The 23,996-nt window shown below is 54.9% G+C and overlaps 2 protein-coding genes across 4 annotated transcripts in view; one reads left to right on the plus strand and one right to left on the minus strand.

The window, feature by feature from the left end:
- Positions 1–3,768: 3,768 nt before the first annotated feature.
- RHOBTB2 (Rho related BTB domain containing 2) lies at positions 3,769–23,322 on the plus strand. 3 transcript variants are annotated; one of them, XM_077805523.1, is made up of 10 exons: positions 3,769–3,856; positions 13,570–13,771; positions 14,093–14,196; positions 15,656–15,841; positions 16,307–17,325; positions 18,754–18,872; positions 20,109–20,259; positions 20,960–21,048; positions 21,667–21,772; positions 22,014–23,322. In XM_077805523.1, the coding sequence occupies exons 2-10, from the start codon at positions 13,580–13,582 to the stop codon at positions 22,256–22,258; spliced, it is 2,211 nt and encodes a 736-aa protein (XP_077661649.1). In that variant the 5' UTR covers positions 3,769–3,856; positions 13,570–13,579; the 3' UTR covers positions 22,259–23,322. The 3 variants fall into 3 exon arrangements, with proteins under 3 accessions (XP_077661649.1, XP_077661648.1, XP_077661646.1); XM_077805522.1 differs by lacking the exon at positions 3,769–3,856 and adding an exon at positions 9,165–9,414; XM_077805520.1 differs by lacking the exon at positions 3,769–3,856 and adding an exon at positions 12,468–12,807.
- LOC144257547 (tumor necrosis factor receptor superfamily member 10A-like) overlaps positions 15,898–23,996 on the minus strand; it is a 30,004-nt gene continuing 21,905 nt past the window's right edge. The window contains exon 10 of the mRNA XM_077805528.1: positions 15,898–16,019. Within this exon, the coding sequence (XP_077661654.1) occupies positions 15,913–16,019 (107 nt within the window). The 3' untranslated portion in view covers positions 15,898–15,912. The remainder of the gene's footprint in view (positions 16,020–23,996) is intronic.

Genomic DNA, 23,996 nt, shown 5'->3' on the forward strand with positions numbered 1-23,996 from the left:
GGAACCAGAGAGTGGGAATCGATGCTGGCAGTCACTCCTCTGACAGAGTCTGATTGACCTTTTCATGAGGAGGCTTGTTTCGGGGATGTTTATAGCTTGGAGATGCTTCTGCTCTTCCAAGAGAAATGATCTTGTGCTCAGAATGGAGAATCCATAGTGATTCTAACTCCCATTCTGGGTTTCATCCTCTGCCATACCCCTGCCCCGCTGCAGCTGTGATCCAGCTAAGAAGAGCACAGGCTGTGTTAACACTTGTGTGGGAGACCTCCAAGGGAAATCTACATGACGTAGGACATGATGCTGGTGATTCAACAGGAGGTTCTTTGCTTCAGTGCCTCAGTATTAACTGAACGTTCCAGCAGGGTGTTAGCAGGTGCTGCATTTTGGATGGGACACGAAACCAAGATTGATCACTCACGTTTATTCAATAGCCCACGGCACGTTGTTGAAGAGTTGGGGTGTTAACCCAGGTGTCCTGGCCAAATCCCAGCGCTGGTGATTGCATTCCATCTACTTACCATGTCTCCCCCTGCAGTTTCAATTTGCTGCAGGATTCTTCTCTGCTGTCTGTCCCAAACTGTTAAACAGCATCGCCATATACAGTTGAAACAGCAGCTCCACTTCACCCCAGGGGTGGCTGTTTGTCAGTGACAGGTAAACTGATCATGGTGTGCAGTTTTGCATGAATCTTTGTAAGTCTAACATGCATTCACGCAGGAAGCCAGGAACGGCCGGACTAGAGCACACCAATGGTGTGTCTAATCGAGTGTGCTGTCTCTGGGATGGATCTTGCCGTGGTGGTGGGATTCCACCTTGGAGAGATGCTCTTTTACCTACTTCTGGTGAGGGGTGTGGCCTGGTGTTGCTGTTGCAGCTGTCCCAAGGGCTCCAGACTGGGAATATCTGAGAGAGGCTGAACTGTTAATTGTTAGCAGGACCAGAACTGGTACCTTTAAATGTGAACGAGTCCCAGCCCAAAGGCCCCGGGCACCTTATTGTATGAGTGGCTCTATATGCTCGGGGAGTGGCTGGGGCTATTATCCCTAGTCATCGTCCCAGCTGTAGTTGATAAGGGGGGCTCTGGCACAGTGGCACCGTCTTGCACCCAGTTGACCTCACGCCCCCCCTACCCACACTGTCATGGCACCGTTTTATCTGTGACATCAGCTCAGCCCTCCTGGTGCTCTGCAGCGCTGGCTCGACTCTCCCTCCTGTGGCACCGGTTCCATCTCCCTGGTGCCATGCTCTGCAGCCCAGCATCCCTTTCCCGCTCTCCTCATTTCACTTACGGCTGGGCTAGGCTCTGTGATTTTGCAAAGTGCTTGCTTGATACTTTTATTGCCTGCTGGGCCCGAATGGATATTAAGTCCATAAAGCCATCCATCTGAGATGCCATCTCTCTCCCCAGCCAGCCAGCTCATTAGACTATCTCAATAATGGGAGTAGACTGAATTAGCCCAGCACTGGACCAGTTCTCGTTGAAGGGGTTACTAGAGTTCATGTGAATGCTTAGCGGCTGGTGCACTGTGCAAGGGGACCGCAGGTGGCTTCTGCCAGGAGGAAAAGCAGGCAGGATTTTGCTTTGTTGTGTAACAAAATCAAACCTCTTTGTGCATTTCAAGGAATAATTTTATCCACCGTTCCCAGTAATATCCCCCGCAGGATTTGGACTTGACTGGGGTTCACGTCCTCTGATCTTTCCTTTAGATTTGGGTTCTCAAAGTAAAACGCAGCCGAAACTAGCTGAGTTTCATAGCAACCTATAAATCAACTCGGCTTTGCTAAAAACTGCTCCAGTCTCACACACAACTTGTCCCGCGTTTGCTGGAGACTCTCCCCCGGTTTACTTAATTCATGACCCAGCCTTGCTTAAAACTCAGCCTCAAGCTCCCTCCAAACAGTTTCCAAATCTCTGTGACTGAAAGTCTGGCTGGTGCAGCAGTTGCTCCTTTGTATCAGGGCTCCAGCTTGCCAGCCCTGCCCCTGATGTGTTTAGAAACTGTTGATATAGCAACTGAATAGAGAGAGGAGGAGAAAATACCTCTTGTGCTCCCTCAGTCCAGAGTTCAGACGAGGGAAACTTTAGACAAAATAAACAAGCGAGAGGGCTCATTGGTCTGCTTTGAACTCTGGTGCACTGGGTTTTGCTTAGGTCACAAACAAACGGAGTGTAATGCTCTCAGCAAAAGCTGTCCAACACATAGTGATTTGAGCGGGGGACGGGGAGCCAAGATTCCTGGGTTCTAGTCCTGGCTCAGCCACTGACTTGGGCAAGTCACTTCCTCTCTCTGAGCCTCAGTTTTCCCATCTGTAAAATGGAGATAAGACTGCCCCACCTCCTTGGAAGAAAATCAACCTTAATGAAAGTCTGTAACGTGCTTTGAGATCCTCAGATGAAAGCGTAAAACAAATGCAGTTTAGAATGATGACTGGAAATAGTGCTGGTCCCTACACATCCCCTGCTGTGGGGTTCTTAAGAACTGTGCCATGTGAAGAAATTAGGGAAGAAAGAAACGGATTTTAAGTTCAGCGTCACTGAGAATTTTCCTCCCCATTACCCGAGACTGTGCAGCAAGGTCAATGGGCAGCCCTGAGTCTTTGTCTTGCTGCGTTAGAACTGGATTTTAAAGAGCCCAGTATCCAACATGCAAGAGTGATGATCTAGGATCTCCCCGTCCAGGGGCTGCCTCTGCCCATGGGGAGGGAGGAGAGCCGGGGAGGGAGGAGTTCCAGGTCAACTCATCTCACCTGCGCCTTTTCCACCTCTCCTTTCAGAGCCTGCTGAGAAGAGAAAGCGATGGAAACCCGAGCCAAAGCCCACCATGCCGTGAAGAAGACCAGGATGGATTACAGCTCGTAAGTACCTAGCTCATTCCTGTTTTCCTCCTTAGTGGTTTGTAGCTGTTGCTAGACATTCACATGGTCAGTCCAGATTTCGTCCAGTCTTATTTTCCTAGCTGGACCCACAAGGTGCCCAAGGATTCCGCTCATTGTGTCCCGTTTAATGTACCCCCTGTCTGTATCTCCAGACGCCTTAGGGAGAAGGCCCAGCTTGTTGCTGGCAGATGGATACCCACTGGTGATTAGCTCATAGCAAGGCTTGGAGGTGGGTAGGGCAAGTTCTATGCCCTGGGAATGCAGAAAGCTGAAGGGTTCCCGGCTCCAGCCAGCCAGGATACAAGAAAGGCAAAGGCTGCTGTAAATTCAGAGGATACCCCCAAAGGAATCTGCAACACTTCACCCCCCCACCACTCCAATTTAGACGTGGTTGTTTCACAACAAAGCTCAGCACCTTTTTTAGTTTAGCCTGGCATATTGCCCAGGCACCCTAGTGCCTTAAAATCACCTGCTCCACAGGATGAATTCCCCTAACTATCGCTGAGCTCGGGTGCATATGACACCCCCTTCCTGCACGGGGGCCTGCACTTTAAGTTCTCCAGGACGATGTGTTGAGGGTCCTTCGTGCGGACTCATGGGAACGTCAGCCTGTGCAAGGCAGAGAGTGGGTCTGATTTGAGGGGAAAGAGGATGGTGCTTCCTGGGCACTCACATTAATGTTACTGCTTGGGAATGCAGCCCAGCTGGCCCGGCCGACAACCTCCTTCTGCCTCAGTGCATGGTCAGCTACCCCCCTTCCTATCAGAATAGGCAGAGAACCTGTTCCTCCAACACAGCCTGCGGCAGCTCTCTGCCCGTTTGAACTTTACCGGAAGGCACAGTTCTTCATGACCACACCCAGAGCTGACTCAGCTCAGCCTGTTGAGCGCTGACAGGGCTTTGGCAGCTAGCACCAAGCTCTCCAGAGGAAGAGGAACTGAGCTTTGCAGGACTCCCCACCAGGCCCAGGCCACAGCAGGTGAGGGATGTAGGGAGGTTGGAGGAAGAGTATTTATCAGTGACTTGAATTTCTTTGTGAAGTCACCGCACATACTGCTGGGCAGGGACTCCATGGGGCTTCTGGGTAACAGAGAATGCAGCACTGGCTCCGGGTAGAGGCCTGGGATTCTGGACAACAGAGAATGTGGGGCTGGGGCTGGGTAGGGGGCTGAAGGGTTTCTGGGTCCAAGAGATGGTCACGGTATACAAGCCTCGAGAGAGTCAATCGGTCGTGTGTGTTGCGAGAAGGGCACTTCGGGAAGCTGGTAGCAAAGCTGGCTGTTTGCCCTCTCCGCCTTCCTGACATCCTTTCATTTGCCTGTTCAGTGCCGGGGGGTGTTCATAACCCTTCCGCACACAACTCCCCAGTTTGACCTGTGGCTGCTGTGATGTCTGGACGAAAAGCTCAGTGTGTGTATTTGGGTTTGGAGCTATTTGACTGGGAGCGAGGGTGATTATAAAGCAGGGCAGATGGGAGCCTTTTGGGACAAGTTCAAGAGGCTTATATCAGAGAGAGACACTGGCACACAGAATAAACTGCATTTTAATTACAGCTGTGATAAAACAGCAGACGTGGGGGAGGGGAGGGGATGCTGCTGCTTCTGCTTTGCGTTGCATCCAGTTACTGACTCACAGCTGGAGCTCCAAGGGCAGCGTAGGCTCATGCCTGGCTGTTCTCTCTCAGCCCAGCCAGAGACCCCTTTGTCTGAGGCAGTGATGAGACTGTAAGAAGGGCTGGGGCTTCTGGTGAACTAGGCTCGTGATCAGTCTTCCAGGAAGGGACAAGCGGGAAAGAGGAAAAAGCTCACTTTCCTGCCCCATCAGCTAGGCAGTGCCTGCATTTTACATACACCCTGGCTGGATAATCATTTGGGATGGGAGAAATCCACGCGCTGAGACTCAGAGCTTCAAATGTCCATCAGAAATAGGTGGATGGATAAAGCTTTAGGCCTTCTGAACGGAAATGAACTATCTGCAGATTCTCTCTCTCTCACACACACACACACACACACCTGTCAGGGATGGTCTAGGTATACTTAATCCTGCCTCAGCATGGAAGATTAGACTAGGTGACCTCTCGAGGTCCCTCCTGGCCTTACATTTCGATGAGTCTATCCATCTGTCAGTCCGTCACCATCGGTACTCCTCTGTCCATCCATCTCTCTGTCTCTCTTTGCTTTCATACTGCTCTCTTTGTGGTATCACACCTGAGCACCTCATCATAACGATCTTAGCCCCTACTGGCCATTCACTTCCTACTCACAGGGCACTGGGGAATTATGGGCCTGACTTAACCAGCTGTACGCACTGCAGCTGTAGCCAGGGGGTGGGGAAAGGTGGATCCTCTAGAAAAGAATCTAGACCTTACATCTGGAGTGCAGCTGAGATGAGAACCCCCAATGTGCCAACGTTCCTGGACTAGTCCCTATAGCCTCTCCTGTTGGAAGACACTTCCAGAGGAATATCTGTGGACTTCTCTAGAGTCAGTACTCTGCCTCTGTTCTATACAGCACCTCCTGCTGAGGGACTGGAGTAGCTGACAACTTCTACCCCATTCCCTACAATGGTTCCTCCTTAGAGAGGCTAGGACTGGAATAACTGAATTCCCCTCCATGCGACATCCTTCCCTGTGGTGCCTTCTACTGGGAGAAGCAGGGACTGGAGTAGATATGGGCTTCCCCACAGTCAGCATTCCTGGGCCAGTCCCTGCAGCACCTCCCACTTGGCCTCCCCCATAGCGAATGCTCTGGCAACAGTCCCTGAAGTGCCCCGCGGCCAGCACCTGTAGCACCTCCTGTTGGCAGAAGCTGGGAACGGAAAAGCAGTGAGCTCATCCAGAGCTGGCATTCTTTCGCCGTTATCTGCTGGCTGGGCCTTGCCTCGCTCTTCACTCCCGCACAGCCAGTGCTCCTACGCCATTCCCGGCGGCACCTCCTGCCGGGAGAAGCTGAGACTGGAGTAGCAGCGGGAATGTGCTTGTTTGAGCTGTTTTTTTCAGTGCCAACGGTACAGCCTGGAGGTTTTGACCAAAAGCCACAATTGTGCTTTTGTCTTGCTTCAGACGGTGGGGAGTCACTCCGGAATTAAACTGATCGTAAAGCTGCCAGGAACTTTTATGCCACAATTAAGCACCTGCTACGACAGAGCAAATAAGCCAAATCATGCGGCTGGCAAGCAAGCTTTACGTGTTCCTTCCCCGTGACCCACTCGAAGACGGAAGCTAAAAGCAGCAGCTAGGCTGCTTGCAGTTTTCATTCCAGCCCAAGTGCAGGGAAATTAATAGCTTTTCCCAAGAAGTCGACAGCCTCATTGCTAGCTTCCATGGTCCCTGTGGAATACGGAGACTCACCAGGGAGAAGCATATGCCAGACTTAAAAAACAAAAGGACACCCCCCCCCCCCCCAGACAAGTACTCCAGATTCCTTCTGCTATGGAGAGAGAGATTCCTGTCTTACGAGTTAGGTGAGGAACGGCATGGGGCAGATGAGCAATGGTGCTGAGGAGAGTTGCGGGGGGGGGGGGGGCGTTCTGGCACGGTGATGTTAGGAGCTGCTGGATGTCTGTGTGACTGGACTGCAAAGGTGCGAGGTGAGGCAGATGCTGGAGCGGTGACGCTGGCTGACGCCGCATTGCATCAATGCCAGGCCTTTGAGCGGTTCTGAGGGATCGTGGCTGGCCGGATCCTAACAGGAAGGGAACAGGAGCCGGGGTTATTTTGGTTAGGCACAGGGGAGGTGGGGGGGAAAAAAGCCTTGAGAAGGACAATGAGGCATCACATGATCTGGATATGATGGGGCACAGCAGCTGGCCTGGGCTGCGGGGAAGCAAAGCTGCTTCTCATTGGTCAGGCCGCAGAGATGACGTTGAGTTTTTACTTTCTCGGCTCTGTCCTTGGATTGTGAGGCAGCCAGAGGGGGCAGCACAGAGGGGCTGGGGGGAGCTGAGCTGGGGAGAGGGACCGCAGAGATGAATCTGGGGGAGAGGCAGTGGAGAGGTGTGAGACGGGTGCAGTGGGAAGATCATGGGATGGGTGGAGCTGGGAGTGAGCAGATCCATGAGAAGGAGCCAGAGAGCTGGGTCAGCGAGAGGGGGCTACTCACCTTGTTAGGTGCTGGTGGAGCTGAGCGACCCGAGGAGCCTGTCTGTTGTAAAGATGCATAGCTTCCAGGGCCAGAAGGAACCATTAGATCAGCTAGTCTGACCTCCTGTGTAACACAGGCTGGAGAATTCCTCCTGCTACCCCTGCACTGGTCCCAGGCACAGGCAGATTTCCGCATGCTGCCTCAACCCACACCTCCAGGTAGGAAGAGAGTTCAGTCTGTGACCTGTCCCATCACTGGCATCTCTGCAGAGACGACCAGCAAGGCGGAAGAGGGCGAAGTCACACCAGCTTTTGTACCAAGCCTCCACTAAGCTGTTTTGCACAGGTCAGGTGCCAATCTCCATCACTGCTCATACCCACGCAGGCCTGGTTTGAACCAGTGACCTTGAAGTGTAAAGATCTCTATCCCAATGCAGCTCCCTTGAGCCATCCAGAAACTCCTCTGAGCCCCAACCCCACTAGTGACTGGGTGAGGGGTCTCCCTATCAGAGCTGCCCCTGTCCCGATCAATGCAGCATCCTTCACCAGAACCCTCTGGGACACTGCCAGTGGCAGTCCAGCCTGCAAAGTATACTTCTGAGGGCATTCTGCACCAAAAAATTTAAAATTCTGCACCAAAAAATGTAAAATTCTGCACACAATATTTTAAAATTCTGAAAAATTCTGCAAATTATATCTGTCAATAAATAAATGTGGAGGCTCCAGCATGGCAGTGGGGAGCAGATGCCACTGACTGCACAGAGGTAGGAGATCACCCTGCGCCCCCTCTCCCCCGGACATGGACTCGGCGGTAGAGTTGCACCCAACCCTGACACAGCGCAAGGACCAGGACTGTCCCAGAAACACCCCGGGGCCCTGCCACTCCGTGCCAAGCACAGTAGATGTAGGCAGGCAGGCTCAGCCCAGCAAGATCTAGATATGGATGAACTTAGTGTAGGAAGATCCAGGTGTGGGGTGAGAGGGTTCTGTGTGGGGCAATCTGGGTTTGGGCGGCTTGGTGGGGGGTCCGGGTGCGAGGGAGATCTGGATGAACAGGGGCTTGTTGTAGGGGGAGGGGTTCTGGGAGCAGTTGAAGGTGGCTGGAGCTCAGGGCTCAGCGGGGGGGGCCAGGTGCTGGCTTGGTGGGGTGCGGGTCTGGGTGCTGGCTTGGTGGGGTTCAGTGAGGTGAATACCAGGATGGTGACTGGGAGCAGAGAGGAGGTGATAGCGGTGGTGAAGGAGGAAGGATGGAGAGGCAGTGGGGTGGATAGAGGCAGGAGCATGGATAGATGGAGTGGGTGGGTGGTGGGGAATGCAGGGAAATGGATGGAAGAGAAGAGATGCAAGGAGTGCAGGGGGAGGGGTGCAGAGGATGGATGGAAGGGAAAAGTGCAGGGGGAGGGGTCCAGGGGATGGATAGAAGGGAAGAGGGGTAGGGGGATGGGGGGAGGGATGCAGTGGATGGAGGGATGGAAGGGAAGAGGGGTAGGGGTGGGTGCAGGGGATGGATGGATGGATGGAAGGGAAGAGGGGCAGGATCGGGTGCAGGGGATGGATGGAAGGGAAGAGGGGCAGGGAGGGGTGCAGGGGATGGATGGATGGAAGGGAAGAGGGGCAGGGGGCATGCAGGGGATGGATGGATGGAAGGGAAGAGGGGCAGGGGGCATGCAGGGGATGGATGGATGGAAGGGAAGAGGGGCAGGGGGCATGCAGGGGATGGATGGAAGGGAAGAGGGGCAGGGAGGAGTGCAGGGGATAGATGGATGGAAGGGAAGAGGGGCGGGTGCAGGGGATGGATGGATGGAAGGGAAGAGGGGCAGGGGGAGAGGTGCCGAATAGCGGGCGAGGGGTGGTAGCAGCAAAGGCAGAGGGCGGTGAACTCCCCCCAGACTCATGGGCACCTGAGCTGTCTCCCCCCCTCTTGGCTGAGCGGCCTCTGCCAGGCCCGGCCTGGCACAGGAAGTGCCCCGCTCCCCCTCTCAGCCAATGGGCAGCTGGGGGGGAGAGACAGGGGCGGGGCCTGTGGCTGGTTCTTGTTTTTGTGAATGAAACCAGGCGGTGGGCGAGCCCGGCCGGGAGCTGCAGCGCCCGCGGGCTCAGGGACAGCGCGGCCGGGAGCGGGGCGGCGGCGGGGCCACGCGCCGTGCCTTGGGGCAGCCCCAGCTGGCAGCAGGGCCCCGCCGGGCCGGTGGGCGGGCGGGCCGGAGAGAGGCGCCGGGGCCGGGGCCGGGAGGATGCTGCTGGGGAGGACGCGGCGATGGCTGTAGGCGCCGAGCAAGGGCCCGCATCCTCCCGGGGGCCGGCGCGGACCGTCGCGGGGGAGCCGCGGGGCGGCCGAGCTTAGCCCCCAGCGCCGCCCGGGGTGCCAGGATCTGAGCCGCGCGCTTCTGACCATGGACACGTCTCCCGGGGGGAGCTTCCTTCTGCCCACTGGAAATTCCCCGCTATGTGTCGGTGTAAGTAAGCGAGCTCCCCGAGCATCCTCCTACCGCCGCCCCGGGCTGAGCAGGGAAAGCGGCCGGGCCATTTAACCAGGCGCGCCCCAAAACCTTGCCTGCAGCCGCCGGGGGTTGTTGAAGGTGCCCCGCTCCGGGGAGGCTGCAACGCCAAATCCCGAGTTTCTTGCCGTGCCCCGGGTTGGATTTGCACTGACGTGGGTGCCCTTTGCCAAGGCTCTTCGGGCCGATTAGATTTCACTGCATAAGTCCAGGCAGTATAGCCAGGCTCGCCTTTTAGTTCTGGTTCCTCCCCGTTCCTAAAATCGTTGCAATATAGAGGCGTTTGGTGACTCTGTGGGGTGGGGTGTGTTTGTGCAGAAGCTTTGCATTTTATTATTGCTTTTTTATATATACTATATTTACAGTTTAGTTGTGCTTGATTTGCAAAAGCCTTGCAAACATGTTTGTGTTTTGTTTCCGCTTGGTTTGCACTGTGCCCTCTGTTTAGATTTGCATTTCCTTCGGCATCGCAATTATCAGGACTACTACCAATAATATTGTGCAAGGCCTTAGCCTACAAGATTCTTGGCACCTAGTTTCTCTTTTTTTCCACTGGATGCCTCCGATGAAGTGAGCTATAGCTCACGAAAGCTTATGCTCAGATAAATTGGTTAGTCTCTAAGGTGCCACAAGTCCTCCTTTAGTTTCTCTTCTGATCATCTTTTGTTGGAGATGCTCTGATTTCACCTGCCCGCCCTTTCCAGTGGCTCAGCAGGTTCCCAGTTGGTGCTGCATTCATGAGACCATTCTATTTTTGTTGCATTCCTTCTGTTTAACAGGATTTGTGTGTGTGTGTGTGGGCGCGGGCCTGCCTCTTTATGTTGCAAGATGCTGGGATGGAGGATTTTTAGCCTGAGAGTTGCTAGGAAACACTCTGGGCTCCCTGGGGTGATTCTTTAGTTTCCTTGGTAACCAGAGACTGGGGCTGCCGAAAATGAACAAATCTCGGTTCTCCTGGGGAGGTAAAGGGGGTAGATTCGGTGCCTTGGGAGGGGGATCCAGAGAAGGGCTAAGGGGGAACGGTGAAGGTTTGGATCAGGGAGCCGTACTTATGGGGTGCATTGCAGTCAGGGAATAAGGGGTTGCATTGGAGATGGGGCAGAGAGAGGAGCCCATCGTGGGGAAGTGGAATGGCTGAGAGAGGGTTTATGGGGTGATTTAGGGTTTCAGGGTGGCTCAGGAGAGGGAACGAAGCAGATGCAAGGGGAAAGACGAGAAGGATTGAGATGGGGTTATTACTGGGGGCATATGGAGGGGAAGCCTCTGGCACAACCTCAGGGCCTGATCCGTCTCATTCCATTTACCTCAGTGGGAGTTGGGTCGGTTCCTGGCGTGGACACGGAAGAGGGGAATGAGGAGATGGGACGTTGGATTGTAGGAGGTAGATGTAACAGCGATAATCAAATGTGTCTCTGGCAGAGTGAAATGTCACATGGGCACTGATTTGCCACACACACACACACACACCAGTTGCTGTGGCAGAAGTTTCACATTTCCTTCATTTTGTGCCATCCTTTTCCTCTCCTGTCTCCTGCATTTCTTTGCATGGATGCTGAAGCCTGCTCTTGCTGGCATTCTGTTTTTTAACTCCCTACATTTCTACCATGGGGGCCTGAGTTAAAAACTAACCTGTGCTTAGACAAATGGGCTCCGAACTTACTGCACAGGGGTTAATGCCAAGACATATGCCACTGAACCAAAGCCCGCCAGGCGATCCCGAGGCGCACAGCGTCCACCTTCCAAATGGACCCCATGTCACCCAAAATTCTGGCTCTGCTCTGCAATTTGCTTCTTGTTTTAACTGATGGGCACTTTGGGGGCACTGGGAAGAACATGTTGTAGTTATACGTTTCAGAGGCCTTCCGAAGAGCTTACTACGCCCACTTCTCTCCTCTTCTAGGGCTGAACTGTGGAGGGGGCTAGGAGGAGCATGGGGCTTGGGCAGAGAAGTGGGAGTCCTCGGGCAGGATTCCTTATGGCTGCTTTAAAAAAATTCTGTTTGTCTGATGTCTTTGCCTTGTGCCCATCACCACAGTATCTGAGCACCTACCTAAAGCTCCTTTTCTTTCCTGGCATTGCAGTTAGCAGAGGTCTTCTTCAGCAGGATATGAGCACCTCAGTTAAAATAATCTTTGTCCTGGGACATGCTGGTTTCCCCGTCAGCTCAGGAGCTGGCCTGATGCGTTGTCTTTGAACCCACAAAACCTGGGGCCTGATCCTGCTAGGTGCTGAGCCCCTGCAAGTGAAGAGTGCTCAGCGTCTGCCAGAATGGGGCTCCTAAGGAGCTGGGCAGGGATGGTATCATTGGAAAGTCCCTTTAGTACTTTTAGCTTCGGCTACGGAGAGCTGCATTCACATCCCTTTCTGCAGCTCTCCGTTGCTATCGTTACCTTGGTATTAGCTCTGCGTGCCTGTGGGCTGGAGTAGGCACACAGCACCTCAGAAGACCTTTGCCTAGAGGTAACGCTGCTCAAGAGAGAGTTCAAAGCTGGGCAACTTGGGTTTGCGGTTACAAAGAGAAACTCTTTTCCCCTCTTTCCTCCACACGGTAGCCTTGCAAATCCCTGGTTTAAGCTGCCATGAGTTAATTCTGTTTGCTGCAGACGCCTGCTCGCTACATGTCCAGAGCTCGGCGCTGGCAAAGCATGGCCGCGTGTGCCTAGGGCTGCTGAGAGCTGGCTCGGAGCCTCGGCCTCGCCGTGCCCAGTTACAACTCCAACAGCGCAAACATCCTCCCAGCGGGGTGGGAGGGTGTGTGTGTGTAGACATCTGCTGGGTGGGGGAGAGAGGGAGGATGTGTTTGCTCAGGTGGATCTGGAAGCTTCCCAACGCTGGGAAGGGAGGAACAGGGGAAAAAAATCTCTCTCACATGACCAAGCATGAGCCTGGGCTGGGAGGGAGGAGAGTCCAAGCAAACAGACAGGGCATGTGTCTTATCAGAGGCAGAGCAGTGCATGCTTCCAGGAACCCATTACACTGTAAAGGGAATTTGCCTGGAGTGCACATTGAGAAGGGGTAGGGAACTGCCTTCACTCCGTTCCCCTTCCAAGGGCTGTTTGTTGTTCTCTGCTCAGAGCTGCTTTGGGTGGCCTGGTCCCCGCTGGGCTCTCATTGGGAGAGCGGGGGAAACAGCCGGCCAAGGTCTCTGCAGATCAGGGTGGCTGGGGCCGTCAGGGGTGTGAGGAAGGGGGAGAAGCTCATGAGGACCCCGGACGAGATTCCCTGCTAGGAGAAATGACTCCGAGCGTGTGACAGACGGAGCGACTCGGACGGCCTGGCAGCTGCCTCCTCCGTGGGAAGGTTCTCTGGGAGGGGCACAGACCATGCGGGAGTCCCTTTAAATCGGGCCTTGTGAGTAAGGCAGGAGCGGAGGCGAAGCTGGAGGGTGCCCACTCTCCGGTGTATTCCCAGGCACTGTCCCTTGCCCAAGAAACCAGTGCTGTTTCCCAGATCCCCCCTGCCCTGGCTCTGAGCACCTGCAGGGGGTGTTGCAAATCCCAGGGTCCCAGCCCGCTGCTCAGTGGCAGCAGAGGCTGAAGTGGGTGTAAGTTTCATTCTCTTTCCGCAGGTGCAAGTTTCCCTAGGTTGGGTGCTCCCAGGAGATCCCAGCCCCGGGCCTCGCCCTAGGTGCTGGCCAGGTCCTAGGTCTCAGTCAACGGTGCTTGTTAATTGGCTGTCTCCCCTGGGGTTTACCATTGCTCTGCCTGGGAAATCTTTTCCCACTGGGATAAGTAGGATGGCTGCCTCCTGCCTGCAGAGTTTGGGTGGGGGTGGCTGGCCACTCTGGGGGAAGAGAGGACCCCCTTCCACTTGGCCAGCTGAGGGCTCTCTGTGGAGAGTGGGGGGTCCACCCTACTGTGGCCCATTGGCTCTCTGGAAGGGAGCCCCCCATGTGTGCCCAGTGGCTCTGTGGGAAGAGTCCCATGTTGATCATGTGGACCCAGTTGCTCTCTGGGATAGCAGGACCTCTCTCCCGCGGATTAGTCCAAGGGCTTTCTTGGGAGCAGAGGAGGCAGAGGCTGGCCTGGTGTGGCACCCAGAGCTGCCTTGCAAACAGGTCTGGAGCACTGATCCAGCGTTTCCGCTGGCCCCTCGCCCTTGCTTTCTCCCCAGGTCCCAATTAATGGATTCTGACATGGATTATGAGAGGCCAAACGTAGAAACCATCAAGTGTGTCGTGGTTGGGGACAACGCGGTGGGCAAGACCCGTCTCATTTGTGCCCGCGCCTGCAATGCCACGCTGACCCAGTACCAGCTTCTCGCCACCCACGTACCCACGGTCTGGGCCATTGACCAGTATCGTGTTTGCCAGGAGGTGAGTGACGTCTGCTTCGCGGGCGGGACTGGTGCCGATGGGGCTGGGGGGACTGTAGCTGTCACAGGACACCCCTCTCTTGGAGCATGGTGCAGATGGGTTGTCCAACAGGGCACGCACGATCATGATTGCAGTCCACCCTCCCAAGCCAAGTAGAGGCTCAGAGCAGGGAATTCTTCCCCTGCCTGGGGTCAGCAGTGTCATTAACTCCCCTTTAATGTCCTACGTCCAGGGGGAGAAGGGAGCTAGCTAATTCCATCCCCTGCCCCTTCCCCTCTGCAACCTTACTTAGAAGGTGGCTGACCTTTTCTGTTCCCTCAGGTGCTGGAGCGCTCCCGAGATGTGGTGGATGATGTTAGTGTGTCCTTGCGACTCTGGGATACCTTTGGGGACCACCACAAAGATAGACGCTTCGCTTACGGAAGGTAGGGTGACAAACTGGTCTTTCCTGCGGGCCTAGGAACTAGAAGGAGAAAAAGCATGAAAGGGCAGGTGCATTGCCCCGGGGGGGGGGGGGGTGAGTGGAGGGGGAGGGCTGGCTTCCATGCCAGGAATGTGCATTGCTGTTCTGGGGGGCTGCTCCCATGTTGGGGAGTGTGCATTGTACCGGGGGGGGGGGTAGAGGAGGGTTGGCTCCCATGTGAGGGAGTGTGCATTGCATCCTAGCCAGGAGGAGAGCTGGCTTCCATGCAGGGATATGTGCATTGCACCCCTGAGGGAGGGGAGGCTGGTTCCTGTGCGGGGATGTGTGCATTGCACCATGAACGGGGACAGAGGGCTCACTTCCATACAGGGAGTGTGCATTGCACTTGCGAGGGGGAGACTGGCTCCCCTTCTAGCCTTAGGTAAGTCGAGGGTGCAAATGGTACAAGTCACTAATGGTTCACATTGTATTGAGTTTGAGGTTGGTGAAACACACCCACGGAGTTTATTTAATACAGACATCTATCCCTGAAATCACAGAAAAATTAAATAAAGCAAGATAAATATAACAACCCTCTTCTCCTACCTCATCATGCATACTTATAGCCTTAGGCTCGCACAAAATAAAGCAGTCTCCAAATGTTGACATACATACAACGTTATGGAGACTGGTACCAGCAAAAATAGAAGAAAAAGCAAGGGGAGGTCCCCACAAGACAACTTGTTCATACTCAGGCTTCCGCCATGGTCATCCCTGATGTCCCAGGTGGGGCTTGGTCTGATCATCTTTTATACACATTTTCCTGTTCCATCCACATGTGTCCGGGACCGTATTTGATCAGGTTTCAGCCCCTGCCCATGAGTGATATTCTGGCTAGGCACAATTCAACTTCCCACAGGTAATACCTCGGTTACATCAATTATTGTCCCAATGTGGTTTTTCCATGGTTACATATACCCCAAAACCCCCTAGAAATCCATTACTTCAGCCTTCTGTGATGTACTTTTCAGCACAAGCTACATATTGCAAGATGTTGCTAAATCTTCTAACCTTACATTAAGCAGTCTTGCTAACTCCTTTGCTAGACTATCAAAACTAGTAACAGGCCCACAATGCCACAGCTTATGGCCAAGCCTGCCTTAGTGGTTATCCGGATTCTTATGTTTCTCTACTTGCATGTTTTGCATAGCTACTGTTTCACTATTTTAAAGCATTTTAAAGCACAGAATATATAATTTAATCTTGCACCCTAAACTCAGGTCTGGATTTACAGGTCAACACCATGCAGGGAACCGGCGTTTCCTCCTGGTGCTGACCCCTTGTGCAGGGAGTTTGCCTTGCACTTATGCACCTGTGCAGGGTAGGTGCATATGCTCCCATGCTTGAATCCTGTATGGGATGAGTGCATGGCCCCTGGGGGACAAAATCGTAATGGAACCCTGTCTCTTCTCCACTCTCAGGTCTGATGTCGTGGTTTTATGCTTCTCCATTGCTAACCCGAACTCCCTGCACCATGTTAAGACCATGTGGTACCCAGAGATCAAGCACTTCTGCCCCCGAGCACCTGTCATCCTGGTGGGCTGCCAGCTTGACCTTCGCTATGCTGACCTGGAAGCAGTCAATCGAGCCAGACGACCCTTGGCCAGGTAGAGATTGGGATAAAGCAGCATACAGGATGTGAGGAATGTCAGGGTAAGCCCCAGGGGACACATATTGCTTACCAGGGAGCGGACGACCGCTTGCAGAGAGGCGAGGCAGCAACTCCCTCCAGATGGACCCATGCTGTGAAATCGGCAATACAGAGCAATTCTCTTTTGGGCATGTCTGTGGAAGAGGAACAGAGAGGGAGAAGGGAGGGAAAGAATAGAGGATAGCGAGGAGGGGAGAAAAATAAGACGAAGAGAGAGCCAAGATGGCACTGGTTGACCCCTGGGTATGATGTTCCTGGCCCCAGGCAGCCTGATCGGCCCGAGGGAGTTCTGTGTCTGCCACTGCACAGGGCCTTACGCTCCCCTATGTTGTACCTCTGCGCAGTCCCCTTGCTATGTGTTTCAAGGTCGCTGGGTCTCTGAGCAGCTCTTACTGTTGTTCCCCACCCTTCTCTGTTCCAGGCCAATCAAACCCAATGAGATTCTGCCACCAGAGAAGGGGAGGGAGGTGGCCAAGGAGCTGGGCATCCCCTATTACGAGACCAGCGTGGTAGCCCAATTCGGCATCAAGGATGTCTTTGACAACGCCATTCGGGCAGCCCTCATCTCCCGCCGGCACCTGCAGTTCTGGAAGTCCCACCTCCGCAACGTCCAGAGGCCGCTGCTCCAGGCCCCTTTCCTGCCTCCCAAGCCACCCCCACCCATCATCCTGGTCCCAGACCCCCCTTCCAACAATGAGGAGCACCCAGCCCACCTGCTGGAGGACCCACTGTGTGCAGATGTCATCCTAGTGCTGCAAGAGAGGATCAAAATCTACGCCCACAAGATCTACCTCTCCACCTCTTCCTCCAAGTTCTACGACCTGTTTCTGATGGACCTGAGTGAGGGGGACCAGCAGGGTGCGGCTGGGGGCAGTTCCGGGGCCACCGCCGCTGCCGAGCGGATGCTGCACCAGGAGGAGAGGCACCACGGGCGTGACTTCCTCCTCCGAGCCGCCAGCTTCGACATCTGCGAAAGCACCGAGGAGTTCAGCTCCAGCCAGCATCCACCGTGCCTTAGAGCCTCCACCAGCGACGGGATCCTACGAGGCAACAGCTACGAGAAAGGGCAGCGCGGGCTGAGGCGGGGGAGGATCCTGTCCTCCTGGAGCCGTGCCTTCGTCAGCATCCAGGAGGAGATGGCAGACGACCCCCTGACCTACAAGTCCCGGCTCATGGTGGTGGTGAAGATGGACCCTTCCATCCAGCCGGGGCCCTTCCGGGCGGTGCTCAAGTACTTGTACACGGGGGAGCTGGACGAGAACGAGCGGGACCTCATGCACATTGCCCACATCGCTGAGCTGCTGGAGGTCTTCGACCTCAGGATGATGGTAGCCAACATCCTGAACAACGAAGCTTTCATGAACCAGGAGATCACCAAAGCCTTTCATGTCAGGAGGACCAACCGTGTGAAGGAGTGCCTGGCCAAGGGGACTTTCTCTGGTACGGCCCAGGGGGTTCCCTGTTGGAGCGATAGCTGTGGGGGACTCGACTGCTCAGGTGGTGGGGGTTTGCTCACCAGTGAGGAGGAGCCGGGGGCTCTGGGGACTGGGTGTGGGGAGCCTTTATCACCTCCCTCTGGGCCTGGACGTGACACAGGGAGCCTTTCTGAGTCTGGTCTGGGTCAGTTGTGACTGAGAGTTGACACCATCTGATGGCTATTAGATGGCCCGTGAGTGAGAAGGTGCATCTCAATCCAATTCCTGGACAGGCATCTGTATCTCAGCTGCCACTCTTGGGATCCCTTGTTTGCAGTCTCAGGAAAGGAACCCAAGGACTGAGTGGGCCGTGGAGGCCGAACTCTGAGGCTTAGCCGTGCTCCCGCCAGAAAAGGGCTGAGGCACGTTAATGGGGCAGCTTCCGGCACTGCTGCCCAGGATGTCAATGTGCTACCAATATACAGGCTGTCCAGCCCAGCCTTTCCCCACGGCTTCTGGAGAGCTTCCAGTGCAGGTTTTATGTAATTGTGACGTCATAGTTTCTTTCTCCCAGAAAGCCCTAGCTCTAGCATCTGGTGTCCTGCAAAATTTCTGCCCTCCAGCCAGTTTTCCAGCTCCGGTTATTTAAACAAGAGCAGCTCGAGCAACTTAGTTTCCACTTGTTCTGGATTATGTAGAATTGTCCCCTTTCATGATGGGAAACCCACCATTTATGGGACATGCCTGGTCCCTGAGACCCCTTCCAGGGCTTCTGAAACCACATCCCGGTAGGACATTGCCATGATATTCCAGTGCCATGTCATCACGCTTTGTCGTGACATCATGGTACGATGTTATGACATCTTGACGTAAACGTCCCAGCATCACCCTGGCTGAATTTGTTCCATTCAGACAAACCCCAAGGTCACATAAGTAGCCAGTAGCTCCTCTGAATTAGAACTCGGGTTCCAGGGGATCCGGGGAAGACAGCGAGGTCCTGGGGATAGGGAATCAAGAAAGGTGGCTTCTTCCACTCTCAGGTCTGCCAAGGATTGGTTTGCAGGCGTTTATCCTTTTGTGCCTTTGTTTCCCCATCTGTAAAATGGGAGTCGTGTTACCTGTGTAGAGCACGCTCAGAGCTGTGTCTGAAAGGCCCTGTCTAGGTGGTATGTGTTCTGCCGGGCTTTGTTCCAAGCCCTCCCGCAGGATGCTCACAAGCAGGCAACTGGAGATAGGAAAACCTTGTAGAGCGTCGTGTCCAGAGACTTGGCTTCTCCTGGATTGTTCCCTGGGGCGACTGCCTCTTCTGGGCCTGCGGGTTCGGCCTCAAAGTTATATCCTTGCTGGGTTTCTTGTAGGGAGGGGCAGAGACGCTGAGGCTGCTACACACATGGGGGGCGGTTGACAGGCTGCGAGCTCCTTCCTTGATGGACGCCCCTTTGCTTGGTTGCAGATGTCACCTTCATCCTGGACGACGGTGCTATCAGTGCCCACAGGCCCTTGCTCATCTCCAGCTGCGACTGGATGGCTGCTATGTTCGGGGGTCCGTTTGTGGAGAGCTCCACTCAAGAGGTGAGGAGGGCAGCAGCAAACGCCGTGGCAGGGTTGGGATTTGCCTTCTCTTGCTCTCCCTCCCTGCAGCCCCGCCCGGTGCTGCCGAGAGTCCTAGAGAAGGGAACGCAGCCTGCTCCATGCAGCACCCGAACAGCGGTTCTGATGAGTAGGCACTTCCGCTCCCTGCATCGCTGTCGTGGCATCCCAGTGGCCCAGAGCAACAGCATTAAGGAGGGAAAGAGAGAGACTGAAAAAAGCCTAAGTGCCTTTTGCACTGACTCAGTGCTTTCCCTCTCTCTAGCCAGGGCCCATGGGGCAGAAAGGGAGGGAAGCCAAGATTTCACAGCAAGCAGTGACTGGCTGGGGTCAAAGGGAAAAGTCCACTCAGCAGATCCTGTAGGTTCCACGGAGCAGGAGGAGACCGGGCAGGGGAAAAGGGACATTTGGGAGGGCAAAGGGGAGTTCCAGAGGCAGATCTCTCCATTACACACAAGCCCCTCTGTGCCACTCGGACAGCATAAAGTAGCCTTGACGTGAGTGGGAATGGTCCCCCGAGATCCCCCTTGCACAGCTTGAGAACTCACGGAAGGACTCTGTTCCCAGTGTAGTGGGTGGCCGGAGCGCCGTGCACTGTGGCTGTTCTCTGCTCCCCAGGGCCCATAGGGGGTGAATATGTTCTAGCAGCCTTGGGGCCGTTCTGACTTACACATGGGGCCAGGCAGGGCCCCGGAACAGCTGGAGAATACAGGAAGTGCAAAGGGGGCTGAAAGTCCGTCCTCCCTCTCCCTCCCTCAGCACAGGAAGGGGGTAAATGAGAATCAGGCTCAAGCACTTTTCGGGGCCATTGCCCATGCTGTGCACGGCCTGATTGAGAACGAGAAGTCTGAAGAGACAAAGAAAAGCTCAGACAAAGGGGTGGGGGTGCAGTCAGACAAGGGGTCGGTCAGAAAAAGGTGCCGGCAGACAGACAGACAGGGACGGTTCAGGGGATGGTGCAGGGAGCATTTGTGCCAGGGCAGCTTACCCTGCTTGGCCACGGACAGCTGAAATCCCCAGCGCGGACAAGGAGGCGTGGGTGCAGCCAGGCCACAGAAAGACCAAGCAGGTGCGATTGAACCAGATGGATTCCTGCTGCGTGGGGGCTGGGGAGAGGCAGCGCGTGCATCCCCAAGCACTGGGAGCGTGGGGCAGGGTACAGAGCCTGCCCGCCCTGTGGAAGGTAACCCTGTCTGTGTCCACACCCCTCCTGCACAGGTGGTGTTCCCTTACACCAGTAAGAGCTGCATGCGGGCTGTTCTCGAGTACCTGTACACCGGCCAGTTCAGCTCGAGCCCGGACCTCGACGACATGAAACTCATCATCCTGGCCAATCGGCTGTGTCTGCCGCACCTGGTGGCTCTCACAGGTAACTTGGGGGGGATGTGAGAAGGGCCTGTGTCAGGCAGCACCCAGGGCAAGCCAGGCTTTGTCACCCACAACCACATCCTGAATCAGGGGAAGGGGGGTTCTGTGACCCTAGCTTACAGCTAGAAATGAATCTGAATGATCAGGGACTGGGGGGTGGGGGTGGGGGGCTGCTGGGGTCACTGGCCCCTGTGGAGAAGGCAGCGAAAGCTGGGATGTGACCATTTTATCTGGAGTTCCTTCCTCCATCAGTGAAAGGACCCAGAGGCCCTCCCTAATCGGGGACTCCATATACCCATCTCCATCGGAAGGGGTGGTAACTTAGGGAGACGGGCTTTGGGGTTCTTCTGCCAGCTTTCCAAGGTTCATCCCAAAGCGGGTTGAACCCGAAAACCAGTGCCCAGTAGGATGGCCTGACAGCGCTTGTCCATGTAAGGGAGGGGGCTTGGGACCCCATGAGTATGGGCTGGCTTGGTGAATCATTGCTGTTCAGAGGCATGACAAGCTCAGTGCCGAGTCTCCCACTAGGAGTGTGGGTTGCAACATGGCAGACGCACCCTGCTGGGTCTGTCACCATTACCCATCTCACACAGGTCCAGTGGCTTGGTGCTGGAGGTAAAGCCGGCCGGAGGGCAACACAGGTCCACTTGCCTGAGCGGTTGTCTGTAGAACGCTCCCTGACCCCTCTGTGTGTGTTACAGAGCAGTACATGGTGGCGGGCCTGATGGAGGCGTCGCAGATGTTGGTGGATATCGATGGGGACGTCCTCGTGTTCCTGGAATTGGCACAGGTACGAGTTGCTCATTTCTGGGCAGTTCCAGTGCTGCCCTGTGGCTTTTCGTGGCCCGCTGGCGATGGCTGTTGCTGCACCCGCAGGGGGATGAGAACTCCAGGAGGGAAAGGCCAGGAAGATGAAGTGGAGCTAGATAGAGAGCTTTTGAGAGCAGTTCTTCATGCTCTGTGATCCCGTCAAGTCTTGCACGCTACCACAGGGCCAGCTTGGGTCGCTGGCTGGATGGGAGACCTATAAGAGACACTGGACTGTGCATGAAGTGGTGTGGGTGGAACTCTTCCATCAGCACTGAATCTAATGGCTCACCGGTGGGTGTTTGGGGCTGCCCCCTTTCAAATAGGATGTGAAAGCAACATCCTGACCTCTCGCGGTCACGGAAAACCCTATTGCAGGGTGGCCAAATTCCAGGGTGGCTAACTGCCTGTCGCATTTCCAGCGGGATGCCATGTCCTCCTCCACTTCTCTAAAGGGCTCTGCGGTTAGCTGTGCATTGATAAACGACGCCTGCCTTCCACCCCAGAGGTGGCTGCACTGCAGTGGCGGTAGTTTGTAAGGCAGGTGATGTCCCCTTGCAGGTATTGCGCTGGTGCTCATAATGGTCGATCTCTCTTCCAGTTTCACTGCGCGTACCAGCTTGCAGACTGGTGCCTTCACCACATCTGCACTAATTACAACAACGTCTGTCGGAAGTTCCCCCGGGATATGAAGGCCATGTCAGCAGGTCAGTGCTCGCTACTGCCTTCTTCATCACCCACCAGGACAGTGGAGTGGAGTACAGCCGGGAGGGACGGTGGGGTCAGCCCTAAGAGGCCCGGGGAGGGGTAGCCAGGAGAGCACTGCCCTGCATCCTGGGAAGGGGTAGTGAGCTCAGCGCTGTGGGCACTTGCCACTGCAGGGCTTGGTGGGATGCCACCTCCTCTGGTTTTGTTGTTAACATGCCCCTGGGCTGCCTCTCCCTGCAGAGAACCAAGAGTACTTTGAGAAGCACCGCTGGCCGCCTGTCTGGTACCTGAAGGAAGAGGATCACTACCAGCGGGCCAAGAAGGAGCGTGAGAAGGAAGACTACCTCCACCAGAAACGGCAACCCAAGAGGAGGTGGCTTTTCTGGAACACCTCCTCCTCCCCTTCTGCCTCCCCTTCCTCATCAGCAGCCACAGCCTCCTCCTCCTCCTCTTCTTCCTCCTCCTCCTCCTCAGCTGTGGTTTGACAGCCCCCCCTTGCCCTCGCTCCAACATCCCTGTGAGAAGGCAGTGGCCGACCGACCTGTACCAGCATCTGGTCCACCAGGCTTGGAGTAGACACCACCCGCTAAGCCATTCCGTGGAGAATGTGGAAAGAGTCCTTGGTAGGGTGGGCACATACCATACAGGGGGGCTCAGGACTTTGAGCCCCTGGATCCCCTTAGGAGTTCTCCAGGGTCCTGCTCCCTGCTGTAGTTGCTCTGGCTAGAGACAAGGACTGGGTGGCTTTCAGAGCAGGGCCCCCACAGCGGAGTTGCTGGCTTTGCAGAGACTTGTTAGCAGGAGAACCTCACATTTACCGGAGCGCGAGTTTTCTTTTGTTTGAAAAATATTCTACAAGGAGAAAAATGAAATTCCTTCGGGTTCTGCTTTTATTTTTTAACTGGAGGTTGTGTCTTGTTTTGTCCAATGGTGACTCACTCCTCCTCACGCCTGGGACATTTCAAACCACAGCAGGAGCATGCCCTGAGATTTCCGCTGGGGCTCCTTTGACAGGGAGCAGCCTGTTTCTCTTTGCACTTACCGGCCTGGCTCTGGCCTCTGGAACATTTGCTTAGGCAGGGTGCATCTTCTGGGACCAGCCTAAGCCTGGACAACCTTCCAGGAAAGCCCCATGGACATCCAAGCCGCTTCAGCCTGGGAATCAGTCTTGCTTTGTTGCAGGTGGAAAGTATCTTCACAAAGCATCCAGCTCCTCTGACTGAGAGCCCCACCCCAGTCCTCTGCCTTCCTTCCTGCTTAGCCAGCTCTCCCAGGAGGATGTTGCATTTAACAATCCCAGCTGGGGTCTGCTGAGATTCTGTGAAGAGGCTGCAGGTTTAGCCAGGGCCAAGTGGGGGGCAGGGAATGAGCTGAGAAGCAGCCTACCCAGAGGACTGTTTTGGGACAGGCTGCTTCTGCACCAGTGTGGGACCCCAGACTCTGACTTCTTTTTAAAAGACCCCTCACACACACACCCACCCCCCAACTCCCAGTGGTTGGGATTTGAGCTTTGAAGGCTCCATTGTAATAAATGGTATTTTAAAGACCAGCATGGTCCCTGTGTGTTTGGAAGGAAGCAGGTGCTGTTTGGGAAGGCAGGGCCCACCTGCCACTGCGGATATCAGTCCTGACTAATCGCTCCCATGCCCCCACCAAGCCAGCCACACACCTGGCAAAGCCACGGGCTGGCTGGAGGTAGTTTAAGGCAAAGCAGCTGAGTACCGCCACTCACATGAAATGGTTTAACAGCAGAGCCGTCGATCAACCTCACGCAGGCAAAGCTCCCATTCAAGTCAGCAGGAGTTTTGCTACAGGCCTGCCTAATGCTATTTAGCAGGCTCCATCCAGAGAGGCACAGAGCAGCGATTTGCTGTCAGCCACATGCTGAATCCAAATTCAGCCAAGGAGCCAGCCTGTAGTCTGATGCCCTCTCCAATTGAGGGTGGTACCTCAGGGCCTGCAGTCAGGGGAACAAGGCAAAGGGAGAGAACATGTGTGCTTTGGCATGGTCATCTCTTTTGATAAAGAGAGCATCTGGAACCTGTTCTAGCCCATCCCAACAACTGTTGAAGGAAGAGCTGTCCCACAGAGCAGCTTTGGAGGATGCTAGTTTCATATACAGGTGTCTTGAAGGATCTTTAAAATACATTTTTACACCTAAGTGAGGTTACTCAGCTCCCCACCAGAGGGCAGGGACAGTTGCAGAAGTGTGCATTTTGCACT

Source organism: Eretmochelys imbricata, chromosome 26 (genome assembly GCF_965152235.1).
Source record: "Eretmochelys imbricata isolate rEreImb1 chromosome 26, rEreImb1.hap1, whole genome shotgun sequence".
Lineage (NCBI taxonomy): Eukaryota > Metazoa > Chordata > Testudines > Cheloniidae > Eretmochelys > Eretmochelys imbricata.